The sequence below is a fragment of the Vitis vinifera genome, chromosome 8 (assembly GCF_030704535.1).
Source record: "Vitis vinifera cultivar Pinot Noir 40024 chromosome 8, ASM3070453v1".
In the NCBI taxonomy this organism is placed as follows: domain Eukaryota; kingdom Viridiplantae; phylum Streptophyta; class Magnoliopsida; order Vitales; family Vitaceae; genus Vitis; species Vitis vinifera.
This window is the reverse complement of record NC_081812.1, coordinates 5,787,057-5,800,140: the sequence shown is the minus strand read 5'-3', so window position 1 is coordinate 5,800,140 and position 13,084 is coordinate 5,787,057. Positions and strand designations below refer to the sequence as shown.

The 13,084-nt window shown below is 34.7% G+C and overlaps 3 protein-coding genes across 3 annotated transcripts; 2 read left to right on the top strand and 1 right to left on the bottom strand.

Annotated features, from left to right (window-relative positions):
• Window positions 1-223: 223 nt before the first annotated feature.
• Window positions 224-637, top strand: LOC104880000 (self-incompatibility protein S1). The gene has a single exon (XM_010654981.1). It carries the CDS (start codon window positions 224-226, stop codon window positions 635-637), a length of 414 nt encoding a protein of 137 aa, XP_010653283.1.
• Window positions 638-1,960: 1,323 nt separating this feature from the next.
• On the top strand, window positions 1,961-4,614 carry LOC100255531 (33 kDa ribonucleoprotein, chloroplastic). The gene is made up of 4 exons (XM_002264091.5): window positions 1,961-2,470; window positions 2,559-2,660; window positions 3,723-4,031; window positions 4,128-4,614. The coding sequence occupies exons 1-4, from the start codon at window positions 2,072-2,074 to the stop codon at window positions 4,251-4,253; spliced, it is 936 nt and encodes a 311-aa protein (XP_002264127.1). The 5' UTR covers window positions 1,961-2,071; the 3' UTR covers window positions 4,254-4,614.
• Window positions 4,615-5,069: 455 nt separating this feature from the next.
• On the bottom strand, window positions 5,070-12,507 carry LOC100260602 (uncharacterized). Its single transcript, XM_002264055.5, has 12 exons — window positions 12,419-12,507; window positions 12,278-12,298; window positions 12,091-12,191; window positions 11,571-11,628; window positions 11,399-11,442; window positions 11,206-11,286; window positions 10,827-10,897; window positions 10,593-10,703; window positions 8,588-8,670; window positions 7,116-7,332; window positions 5,713-5,796; window positions 5,070-5,377 (listed from the first exon to the last, which is right to left on the bottom strand). Exons 1-12 carry the CDS (start codon window positions 12,438-12,440, stop codon window positions 5,308-5,310), a joined length of 963 nt encoding a protein of 320 aa, XP_002264091.1. The 5' UTR covers window positions 12,441-12,507; the 3' UTR covers window positions 5,070-5,307.
• Between the last annotated feature and the right edge of the window lie 577 nt (window positions 12,508-13,084).

The window sequence follows — 13,084 nt, the reverse complement described above, 5'->3', positions numbered from 1 at the left end:
TGGTTTGGCCTCATAATCTTTCCTTTGAGCAAAATCAACAACAAAAATAACATGTTCACATAAAACAAAGATTGAAAGAGAGGTAGCTAGTCATGTGCTTTGCTTGCATGTTAAAATGAAGTCTATATAATAATGCAAAAAGTCATCTTAAAACCCCAGCAATGAAAAAGGAAAACGCAGTACTAGTAAAAGAAGCAAGGAAAGGCCAAAGAAAATGAGAAATATGACTAGAATAACCTTTGTCATCCTCTCTGTACTTTTGCTGGCTAGCTTGTCGTCAACCTCAAATTTCGTCCTAGGAAAGGTCCATGTTAGGGTGATGAACAGGTTGGGACATGGTAGGAGCATGCAGATCCACTGCCAGTCTCAGGATGATGATCTTGGCTGTCTCACAGTCCCTGATGGCCGGGAGATTGAATGGAAATTCTATGTGAACTTTTGGGGCACAACGCTTTTTTACTGCGCTGTGCAGTGGAATGGCTCGGTATGGCATCATTTTGATGCTTATTCATACAAACGAGATGATAATAGATGTGAAGCACGATGCAACTGGATGATATCAGAGGATGGTAGATTATTTGGTTTTAACCAGAAGCATGGAACATGGGATGTAGTGCAATTTCAAGATGCACAATGAAGGACATGTGATAGTCTTCTGGCTGAGGTTGAAGAGGACAACCAGTTGATGGACAAAAATGGAGGGAGAGCTAGTTTTTTAACCTTTTTCATTCCTCTTCTTCCTTTTTCTCCTCTACTAGATAATGCTATTCTCATCACCCTTGATTTTATATGCAAAATAATTAATTATTGATAAAAAATTTAGATGCCTTACATATATATTAGCCTTGATTTCCTTTTGCTTAATGGGTCTTTATGTTTGGCAAGTTTTGGCAATTGGGATTTGGGTTTGGAAGAATTAAAAATAACAGGTGACAATGCGCTTCTGCAACTCCATGAAGACCAGCACAGCCATGAGCCATCTCCATGACAAAGGAGATCCTTTTCTTCTCCTGGGTGGCATGAATATTAAAAGGAAATTCTCACTTGCTAACAAAAAATGTAATGAAGTGTTTGACTCTGCCAGGCAGCATACGATCATATGACCCACTTTTCTAAAATCAGTTTTAAGAGGAGATCTAAAGTATTCAACTACCCACTTATTTTAATCGACATCATCTTAGAATTATGTTAGAAGCATTTTCCTCTTTAACAAACGCCATAAATTGTTGTATACCTAAAAAGAGGCTCCTCTAATAGGCTAAAGGATTAAAATTTTTGGAAATTTCCATATTTCAGGATACTGATTTGATATTATGACAAAAAATTTCAACAATTTATTGTGATCCTTAGCATGGAGAAAGTTTGATCTTCTCTGATTTGGCTACTTGCCCTTATTGTATATACTTGCATGTACTTAAGGTAACATTATGAAGGTAACATTATGATATATCTATATGCAAATAAATTAATTTTAATTGCCTTATTTTCAAATTTAATTTAACTTTTCATTAAAAATATAAAATCATCATAATCATTATTTTAATAAGTTTTTTACATGTTATTTATAATAATTAAGTATAAGAAAAATATAAAGTTATAAATATCATATATATATATATATATATAACATTTTTTAGTCTTATTAATATTTTTTTGGTCCAAATTTCCATCCAATTTTGATATATTTCGATATTTTGGTAAACTCCAATCACTAATATTCTCATAAATTTCTAACAATCTACTTGAACACAAGGAGTAGGACATTTTCTGGCTTTGTATCATCAATTTATCAAAAAAAAAATTGAAAGAGTGCAATTGGAGCACAAATCATTTTCCAAACAAAAATATTTTCCTTGATAGCATTTTTTATGAGTAAAAATCAATGTGTTAGGTGCAACTGTGCAAGTGTAACCAAATCCAAGATCTTCAAGCCCAGGCACGTTGGATGATGGGCCATAGAAAAGCAACCCCCAAGCCTAAATCCAACCTACAACCTTATCCATCATTTTTCCCAGACCATTCATCATTCATTCAAGCATTTCTTTTGCAGTTTTTCCTTCATCCCACATCCATGTCAGCCTCTTCCCTTAACATGGCCGCTGCTGCCGCTGCTGCGGCGGCCTCTTCTTCACCTTCACTCCGTATTCCCTACAGAATCTCCAAACTCTCTCTCATCCCGATCTCCACCCACTTCCCCTCGATACCCAAACCTCTCAAACTCACTACCCAATCCGCCCACTTCCCACACCACCTCTGCAGAACCACCCAACACCAAGATCCACAACTACAAGAAGAAGAAGAAGAAGAAGAAGAAGAAGAGGAAGAGGAACAACAAGAAGAGGAGGAGGACCCAAAGGTGTCAGACTCAGCTGAAGCCAGCAGGCTATATGTAGGGAACTTGCCATATTCTATGACTTCTTCCCAATTGGGTGATGTCTTTAATGAAGCTGGTAGTGTTATCTCTGTGGAGGTATAAGCCTTAATATTTTCTCTTGGTGTTTGCCTTTTGTTTCTCCAATGACGAGTGTAATTTTTTTTGGTTGAATTTTTGTTTTCAGATTGTTTATGATAGAGTCACAGATAGGAGCAGGGGGTTTGCTTTTGTTACAATGGGAAGCGTCCAAGAAGCCAAAGAGGCTATTAGAATGTTTGATGGATCTGTAAGTGCAAATTCTCTTCACATTCTGCAAAAATCATTTACACCCCCACTCTTGAATATGCTATAATATGCTCCATTTTGCCTGATTGCTTTCTCAAATTACTAGATTTTGTGATAATTTCTGCCCAGAATGTAGCCAGTGTAATTGATTTGCTTGTGAATTGCACCTCTACCAGAGGGGTGGCACATTAAGTATTTGTCAATATGTTAATGCTGACCCTGAAGAATCCGATATCTACTAGTGTTCAATTCACTTCCCCCTGAATTTCTGTGTTTTTTCTACAAGGTCTTTGATTTTTCTAAACTGATATACAATAGTTCTTGTAGTGTCGAGGTGTTAGATGAGTGTTGTTGGAAGTATATAAGGCTTGGTCTAATTCAATGGCATAGATGCAGCTTACTGGTTCTCTGAATAATCTCGGTAATACTTGTTCCATGCTAATGGAAAATTAGGTACACATTCTTATTGTCAGCTAGCTGATAAACACAGGCATGGGCGACCTCCATCGCCATTACCAGTTGCATTCAATATACAACTTGGAAGATTATCTAAACTGAAAATTGGATTTCAATCTGCTGCCTATTGTTTTGGGGAGTAATATAAATTATTTTAGTACATTAATCAGTAGAGTTACAACTTGAAACTCAAATATTGGATGTCTATGTTAAAATTAAACAATAATGATTATGACATAGACTGTTTATGTGTTTTACCTAGAATGTCTGAGTGCATACCTTACTCATCCTGATCCTGAAGAGAGGGGTGCCTCTTATCTTCTATAGTAATGAAATTTTTTGCTTTTCTTCGTCTTTTTGAAGTTGTCAATTGTGCTCAAGTTTCTGCATGCCCAAAATTGGAATTGATCTATGGAAATGTAAAAGGAAACTTAAAGAAAAAAAAAAGGTTTATTTAGCCTTTTAATCTTCAATTGGAGTTGGATTTTTTCACCTCTAAAATGGAAATAATACTTGAGCTGAGGATAGTTTAGTACTATTTTAATCAAATGGTTGATTAAGTTAATTTAATGTGTTATGGGTGATGATTGTTATTATGGTTTGACAGCAAGTTGGAGGCCGAACAGTGAAGGTTAACTTCCCTGAAGTGCCAAGAGGGGGAGAAAGGGCAGTAATGGGGCCAAAGATTAGAAGCAGCTACAGGGGCTTTGTTGACAGCCCTTACAAGATCTATGCAGGGAACCTCAGCTGGCGTCTCACATCGGAGGGGCTTAGAGATGCTTTTGCTGATCATCCAGGCCTATTGGGTGCCAAGGTCATCTATGAAAGGGAGTCTGGAAGATCTCGGGGTTTTGGGTTTCTCTCGTTTGCATCTGCTGAGAATGCAGAGTCTGCCCTCAATGCAATGAATGAAGTGGTGAGATTGACTGGAAAAATGAAACTTTTGAATGCAAATCTTTCTAACTTGTCTTGGTGTTTTTAGTAATCTGCTTCTTTTTCAATATGCAATTAGGAGGTGGAAGGGCGGCCTTTACGATTAAACTTAGCTGCAGTAAGAGCCCCTCCTGCCCCTTCTCCAGGACCAGGACTGGAAAGAAATGTTGACAACAGCGAATTGATTTCTAGCATCAGCACATAACACAAACATGTTTACAGAATGGTGGTTTGGATATGATTTCAAAGGGATATTGCAAAGAAAAACTGCAGCATTTCAGCTTCTGTATGTTGATATCCTTTTTGCTTTTCCGGATGTACCAGTGTTTTCAAATGGGCATATGCAAATCAAAGCAACAAGATGGAGCAGTAAATAGTATGGGTCTCTTGTTGCATTTTTATTTTTAGCATATGCATGGTATGAATATTTAGACATAAAAGGCTATTTCAAAAGCACACTCAGGAAATGACCATTATCAGCCAATTCCATAATGTTCAAAACCGAAAGCTGTAGGACTGCTCACAATATACTGGATTCTTGAATTTCATTGTTTCTTTTAAAGGCATTCTGAAGGAGTGGACGAGAATAAGGCCACACAGGTTGTCATGGAAAATATGAGTACCTTTCTGAAGGATGGAAGAAGGTGAATTTATCGATCTTTTGCTGCAAATTGCATTGACCTGATGGTTGAGGACATTGGAGGGGATGTCCTGAAAAATGAGATAGGTGGTGGGGAACTGGGCGCCACTCAGTTTGGGACAGACGAATAAGAAGGCTGTCTGAAAGTAGTATTTCACAAGTTGATCACACATGGGTTGGAATGTTGAAAGCTGAGGTTTTGATCACACATTTTCTTTTCCACCACACTTTCCATGATTCAAAACAAAGCATATGAAGACCTGTGGTTGAGCCAAAATTTGTCATGCAGAGCCACAACCACTGTGGGTTGCTTTGCTTGCAACGTATACCAATGGGTGATGTTATTCAATCTTCAAAACAATCTCTGTTCATGCCCAAAAAGAATGGAAGCTCCAAGAGAACTTGATTTCAAAAAACTGCCAGTGTACCATTTTTAATTTAGAAACAGAATACAATATCGTTACACATTTCTCTCAGAAACATTCAATTTTCAATGCATTTCCCTTCTATCCAAATACCAAACGACAGAAACTTATGGCTTTCCTGGTAGAATGGAGGAACTGATCAAATCATTCAGCAAGAAAGAAGCCATATTTAGCAAAATTGCAAAAAGATTTGTTCACTTAGTGCCATGACTGCCAGCAAGAAGAGCATCTGCCGCAGAGTCCAAATCTTGAGGAAAGAAAACTCTGAACATAACAGAAAACAAGTTTTATTCAGAAGAGCTGTGGTAATCATGAATAACAGAAATTAGGAACCGCATTGGTTAACAAAGCCAGAAGAGAGAACTTGTGGACATCCCCACTTAATATCAATCTAAACTCACACTAGAATGAATTGGTGAGGTTAACGTAATATAATTGGTTCATCCTAATTATCATATGTTCTTTGAGAGAATCATCTATCAACCCAACATCCATTTGTAAGCATTTTTGGACCTCTATCAAGTATTTCTCTTAGACAAACAACTGAATGGTATACAAATTCAAAAGAACTTTAAAAAGAAAAATACCAACAAAATTACCTGCAGGTGTTGTTGTACAAAGTCTTGCTTAGTTGTTCTATGTCACTGACACCTTTACAGCCAGCTACAACCTCAAGAACTTGCCTGGAGACGACTTAAGGAACAGATAATTAAAGTATTATAAATTTTGAGGAAAAACACACACAAAAGGAACAAGTGACTTAACTTAGAGACCTTAAATATAAAGTCGTTTACTAAATAAATTGAGGCCCTAGTAGCAGAAATGTGGATGGGATGAAACCCATAAAGCTTATAGTGGTAGCAAAGATTCTTAATGTTAGGTTTAGCATATCAATTAGCAAACTGCAAGATTTAGGCAACGGTGAAGGTTGTCTTGACTAGGAAGAAAATGCTAATATTAACAGTACTATTGAGGTTTAAAGATACAGGGATATCAATAAATAGTTCAGCATGCTTGATAAGCATATGCCAACCATTTTGACAATATCAACCATAGATAAGATGTTGCAATATGTCAAAATTGATGCTTTAAGATTCCAATATTAATGTTGAATATCTCATGAATCAACATGTCAACAGATGTTTACCTCCCTGGTTTCAACAAAGACGATCATTTATATAACATAAACTTTAAGCATCAGAGATTGTGGTCAAAAGTTGTTAGTTTCAAAAAGTCAAGATTTACATTGCAAGAGAAAACCCCATGTCTCTATATAGTAGGAAGAGAAAACCAAAATAGTGCAATATATTACAACTTCAAAATGCAATATTTGAACACTAGCTAAATTTTTTAGTACATAATCTTGTTATGATATATGTTGCATAGGCTTCAGTGTGCACATCGGATGCAAGTATATATGTCCAAGTGTCTAATCCTTCACAACTACAAATTTTAAAGTATAAGGACTCATCCTAATAATGGGTATGGACATTTGGATATGACATAATAAAAGCAAAGAAAAGAAAACGTGTTGTTTTGACACGGGTGTGCTGGGTACAGTTGGACAATCCTGGTTCCATAGGTTATAATATATCATTTTTTATAGGCAATCTATTTATAATATATCATAAACTCTTCTAGCAATTTATCAAGGGTAAAGTACAGCATATGATGGAAAAGCAGCCATGCACCTACTGCTAACAAGCTGCCAATATTGCGAGGAAAGATCACTCAATCTTGAATAAACCATGCAAGTCAAGTCCCTATAGAGGTTTTTACACAAGTGTTCAAATGGGTTTCAGACGAGGTTGGACAAGACTGTGGTGTCAACAAGTGCCCGACATGCCAAACATAATAACAAATTTCATACACGCCACAAAGAATAATAATATGTACATTGAAAAATAATAACCAAAAATGAGTTTATATGAAGCATTTCTTTCTAAGAAATTATATTAGAACCATTAGTTTATATGAAGCATCATGAGAAATTTCCACTCACCGAACCAAACACGGCTCATTGCGGCCCTTAACAATGCACTCCTGTTCATACTTCTCCTTCTTCTTAGAGGGCCACAAAGATTTCACAAAATTAATCCCAGCATGAGTGTTTTTTATTTCACAATATGGAGAATCTGTCTCAATCATCAGTCTCTCAACAGGAATACCCCTTACAACTTCAAGATTTTCAGCAGTCTTCAGAGAGCAACCATTTACACCTATTGGGTACAAAGAAAAAAGAACAAAGATTATTAAGATTCATCTGACATCTAAGTGAAAAGTCATATACAAGAAAACAAAAACCAAGCAGAAAATTATTCTCATATACAAATTGCTTTAAGATATTTAAAATCTCTAAATTTCAATTTCCAGATGTTTAATATTCTACAAGGAGCCATATAGCTATACAATATACAATAGCATTATAATAACCAGCAAAAGCTAGCTTCATCTACATCATGCCAATCCAGGGAAGCAAGATATGCCACTAAAGATATATCTGATTCCCACTAGTAGAGTGCTGGAAAAGCCAATTCTTTGATAAGGTACTGAACTGTCAGTGGGTGTCATCTCTGTTCTTTACAAGCATGTGCTTCTCCTCAAACTAATTTAGTTAATGGTGCTTAATGATTTTTTTAATCTTTATTACCACTAAATGACATGCTGTCCCTCCAAAACTGACACATGATGATTTGCATTCCTTTAACCAACACACTAATAAGAAAGTTGTCAGGAATGCCAACGTGAGCTGCATTTCTCACTTGTATAAACCTTTCAAGCATTTGATTAAAATCTCATCTGTAAACAATACATGCAATGTTTTGAACAGAACACTTCAGGGGCCTTATCTGTGTTATAATCTACATCAATAAAATGGAGAATCAAATAACCATAATGATCAATCTGAGCAATGATGCAGGGTATGCCAAACAAGAGTTAGAATTGAGTTAGAACAAAGGGAGGAAAAAGGGGAAGAAAAGTAGGCAGCAATCAATGAGTTTAATGAATCTCCAGAGCTGATTTATTATTCACCGTGAGTGGCTTTTATATAGGCAGTCCAAAGTACATATGGATAAAACAAATCAACTAAATTTTAAAACAAATCCCAACAGTAGTAAACTTAAAACATGATAATACTATAAAAAATAAAAAATAAAAAAATAAAAATCATGATAATTTGATAAATGAAAACATAACTAAAATTCTAATAAAAAGATAAATCCCATATGCCTATACCTGTAATCAGTCTGAAAAGGGTGTGTTTGGCATGTATGCTCTGCAGCAAGTATCCTCGAGACAAATAGTCCCAATGAAATTTTCAATTATGTCAACAGAGATCTTCCAGACAGATTAATTTTGGGAGAAATTGATTCTTATATTAGATCCATCCAACAGGTCCTATATAATTTTATATGTAAAATCCTAAAGAAAAGGTGTTAAAAAGCTAAGAAGTAAGAACAGGAGTTTATTCACCTATAAACAGATTATTGAATGAAAGAAGTTTATTACAATCTTCTGCACTTCCAGTGAATGAATGTGCAACCCCACCACCAAACCTGTTAATCAAGAAGAGAAAATGTGTTGAAGTCCATGCACATTGTGGCCCAAGTCATCAGGCAATGCTGGATTTTCATCTACAATAACCACAAGAGGGAGAGAGAGAGAGAGAAGAAACAGAAAAAAAAGGATTTGCAGAATTTGATTTAGCAATTGTTACAGATTACTTCTTATGTTATTTCTCTTATGTTTTTGCCCTAAGACATAGATATCACTGTCCCCCTTATCATTCTTAATAAGAACTTGAGAGATAGGGGTTATTCATATTTTAAGGCAGCCCATACTCTGTCTCTTCAAACTTTTTTTTCTTTCTTTCAAATTCTTGTGATGCCTTTTCCATTTTCTTGTTCATTGTTTAGCCTCCTTTAAATAGTATTTAAGAGCCAACCTGTTCTTGTTTCCTTTCATTCAAGAAACCTAGTTCTTTGGGGTGTTTGAAGTGGATGATGGGAGCACACTGTGGTTACATTATGCGAAGCTTTTACCAAGCAGCTTCTAGGTTTTCCTTAGTTGTGAATAAAAAAGTGAATATAAAGGTATACATCCTATGTAATAACAAGTGCAGATGAGGATGAATCTCTAAGATATACATTAAGAAAGGGAATTTGTATTAGTTGCGATTAGAGTCAGATTATTATTAGTTGGAATTAAATGAGGATTAGTATTTTATTAGAGTCAAGTTAGAATTAGCTAATTAGGTTATAAGACAATTAGAATTAGGGTTATAATAGGTTATTAGAATCTTAGTAGACTTCGAATGTTATAATAAGAATTAGAGTCATAATGGGTTATTAGAATATTAGTAGACTTTGGATTTCTTAGAAAAACCTATAAATAAGGCTAAGAATTGATTGATGTTAATAATGTTATGTTTTTTTTATTGTAAGTGTTGCAATCCTCAATGGTGAGACTTCATTGATTTTTTTTTAGGTGAGACTTCTAAAAGGCGTTAGTGAGACTCTAAGGTTTCCATTTTTTCTTCATTGTCTGTCTTTTCTTCCGACAACCCAGACAATAGAAGAGATGATCGGGTGAATTCAATAACAGACGCTTGTTGGTTTCTCTCCATTTTTTTAATTTATTTTCTCTACCATAAACTTTATACCTTGTTCCTCTCCCTACACCCTAAAAATAAAAACCCCAGCCCACCTACATTGAATGTAGGCAACTGTCCTAGGGTTGTCCTACATCACTTCAACTGTGGAGTCAAACTGTTACATGAAAATTCTGATATTTAAGAAGCAACATGGAAGAAATTGAAGATCAAATTACAAAATTTGTGGAGAAAGTTTTAGAAGCTTCAGTTGGAACTGAAGATTTCGTGACAAGCCCAAAATCAATTAATTCTTCCATAAAATGATGTTCAATAATTACTGATTATATTGGGGTTGAATTTTTTATTTTTTATTTTCAATTCTTAATTTGGTGAATCTTGTCAATTTATTGCAGATCAAAAAGGAAGGAATTTTGCAGTTGCCAAAATTCTGGAGAAGAGGTCTGGAAACATACGGAGAGGCTCATATATCCCAAGTGTTATTCACTAAAAAGAAAGACCGCTTTCTTTTTTGATAAGTGAGGAAGATTTGAATTTTTGTAGGTTCATCTAGGAAGGATGATGATCACTGTTGATAATGAAGCCGATATTTAGAGAGCTAACAAGCAATGCTTGATTGGAGACAAAACCCACAATAGATGACAACAGACCACTTGTATCCTTCAAAAAATTTGAGGATGAACCATGTAGTAATAACAAATGACAACAATGATGAAGATGATTATGATAACAATGATATGTACTACTGTAAGTGCATATACTTCAATTCCAAAAAGATGACGGGGCAAAATAATATAAATTAACTTTGGTAAAAACCTTCAGCCAGAAGAATCTGGTTCTGGTTTTTATGTAGCCCAGCAATCTCACCTGTCCATATTTCGCCCTAAAATATCACAAAAATCTTCAGCAGCAGCACGCATATGCAGAAACATAGGCAGCTTCATGGCATATGCTAACTCAAATTGCTTCTCAAAGTACCTAATGTAACAAACGAACAGTGCAAACATGCCTTCATTTGATTGAAAGAAAAAGAATGAGAAACTAAAACATACTAAGAAAGGAACATATGCCAAACAATTTTTGTCTGAACAAACCACATACTTCTTCTGAACCTCAGATGGGCAAAAGTGAAGCCTGTCGTAATCCAATCCACATTCACCAATTGCCACCACCTTATTTGAAGAATATAAACAGAAGATAAAACAGTTTGGAATATCCTCTGAAGCCCAGAGATGTGACACAAGTACTTTTCTAACATTCTCAAGACTTGAGATCAAGACATAACATGGACGTGGTATTCAATTATTATTGGCATGCTTAAAAGATATAACATATAAGAGAAAAAAACCTCACTTATTTTCCTAGTAGCCAACAAACATTGACTAGATTATATAATACAAACTGATGTTGTGTAGAAGAAATTGTTCATAGCATATCTAAACTTAAAATGCCGTATAGTAATGAAGCTGATAAAGCTTACCTTGCCCTTTGCCACTCCCTCTTTAGCTAATGACATAAGATCCAGAAAATGATTGTCTGGATCCCCACTGTCTTCAAATTCCTATAAAAGAGCAAGAATCAACAATCATAAACATCTCTAACCAAATCACATCATGGGACATATATTTAAAGTACAATCAAGAACTAAAGGAGCTCGAAGGAAAATGATCAACTTTGCATCTGGTTGGGTGCACCCCCACTGTACAGAAAAGCCTTCCTGAGACAAACAAGAAACCAACCAATGAAAACCCATCTCTAGGAGAAAATAATTTAGAAAATTAATCATAAAGAACAGTACAGAAAGCAAGACAAATATTGGGAAGACAATGAGGTATAGGCAAACACCATCTGTTTCTGCAATTGCAAGAGCTTCCTTTGATTCCTCAAGTGACCCACCAGTCACCTACAATGATAAGCGTAACCCAAATTATAGCTCTAAAAAACAAATCAAACACGAAATAACAAAATATTGAATCAAAATGCGACCAGTCTCAAGCAGGAAATTCCACCTAAGACAACAATTTGACTCGATGGAGTTTTTTCTACCCTTTTTCTGAAAAAGGAAAGAACCATAAAATACAATAATATTAAAAAGTCCGTGTTCTTTTCTTTTCCTCAGTTTTCCCATAAACCCAAAAGGGGTAAGGGTTTTTCCTGATTTTGAAACTGCTCTTTATCATTCCACTCCCTTTGTTTGGTTACCAAGAAAACAAAATCACGAACCTCAAGCTCCCCGTGCAACCAACAAATTTTACTTTCCAAATATCCCAAATAATTAAAAAGCGAAACGATTCTCTTTTCACACATTTTTCCAGCAAAAAAAAGCATTCACAAAATCAAACAGAGAAAAAACGGAAGACTTTACAATAATTCTATCAACACCAGCACTCCAAGCTCTGCTCAACACTGCTGCAAGATCAGACACGTGGCACTGCTTGCCATTGTAGATTCCCTTGAACATGTTATCTGTCAGAGGTTGAATTTGCAGATTGAGAAGCATAAACAAAATAGAGAAGCATATGGGCCACCATGTGTTCGAAGAAATGCCTGACCTGTGAAGTTAACTGCAATGTCTATTGGGTTTCACAAGAAATTTACAAAAAAAAAAAAAAAAAAAGAAGGAAACGACGAGAAATTGGTTAGTGAGCGAAAGAGGAGAAATTATTGAACAGGAGTGACATTCTTTCACTTGCCTATCATCCGTACAGTTGCCATGGTTGAATCTGCAGCTTGGTTAGTGAGCGAAAGAGGAGAAATTATTGAACAGGAGTGATATTCTTTCACTTGCCTATCATCCGTACAGTTGCCATGGTGGAATCTGCAGCGCTGCAGAGAGGAGGAAGGACGGAGAATTTTTTTGACAAAAAAAAATTATTATAATGGGTAGTTGAAAACAAATGGGAGAATTAATAAAAAGTCATTCAAACACCATCATTAATTACAAGATATAAGAAAAAAATATCCTTTTAACTTAATTTTTATCTTTATATCACCACTTTATATATCACTTTCATAAAATTCTTCATTATTTAATATTTTTAAACTCTTTTAAAAATAATTAAAAAATCGATATTATTTTCTAAACAAAAATTATATTAATGATTTAAAAACTATTTTGAAAAAATAATAATTTAAATAAATAAAAATTATCTTTTACATTTTAAAAGTAAATAATTTAATGATTAAAACACTATTTAAAATAAATATATTTACTATTTTTTTTCTTTTATACTAAAAAAGTATTTTAAAGTTTATTTTTTTACTATTATAAAATAAAAAAATTATTTTTTTTAATCTTCTTCCTTCTTTATTTTAATAATTTTTTTAACATAGACTTTTGATAATTAATAAGTTATATG

What these genes read in the sequence shown, in the direction of transcription:
- LOC100260602 (XM_002264055.5), bottom strand. Translation starts at nt 12,440, where the DNA reads ATGGCAACTGTACGGATGATAG. An exon ending in TGCAATTGCAGAAACAGATG is followed by an intron (nt 11,443 to 11,570) that starts GTGTTTGCCTAT and finishes TGTTTGTCTCAG; the next exon opens with GAAGGCTTTTCTGTACAGTG. An exon ending in CCATCTGAGGTTCAGAAGAA is followed by an intron (nt 10,704 to 10,826) that starts GTATGTGGTTTG and finishes TTGTTACATTAG; the next exon opens with GTACTTTGAGAAGCAATTTG.
- LOC104880000 (XM_010654981.1), top strand. Translation starts at nt 224, where the DNA reads ATGACTAGAATAACCTTTGTCATCCTCTCTGTACTTTTGCTGGCTAGC.
- LOC100255531 (XM_002264091.5), top strand. Translation starts at nt 2,072, where the DNA reads ATGTCAGCCTCTTCCCTTAACATGGCCGCTGCTGCCGCTGCTGCGGCG. An exon ending in GTAGTGTTATCTCTGTGGAG is followed by an intron (nt 2,471 to 2,558) that starts GTATAAGCCTTA and finishes TTTTGTTTTCAG; the next exon opens with ATTGTTTATGATAGAGTCAC. An exon ending in TCAATGCAATGAATGAAGTG is followed by an intron (nt 4,032 to 4,127) that starts GTGAGATTGACT and finishes ATATGCAATTAG; the next exon opens with GAGGTGGAAGGGCGGCCTTT.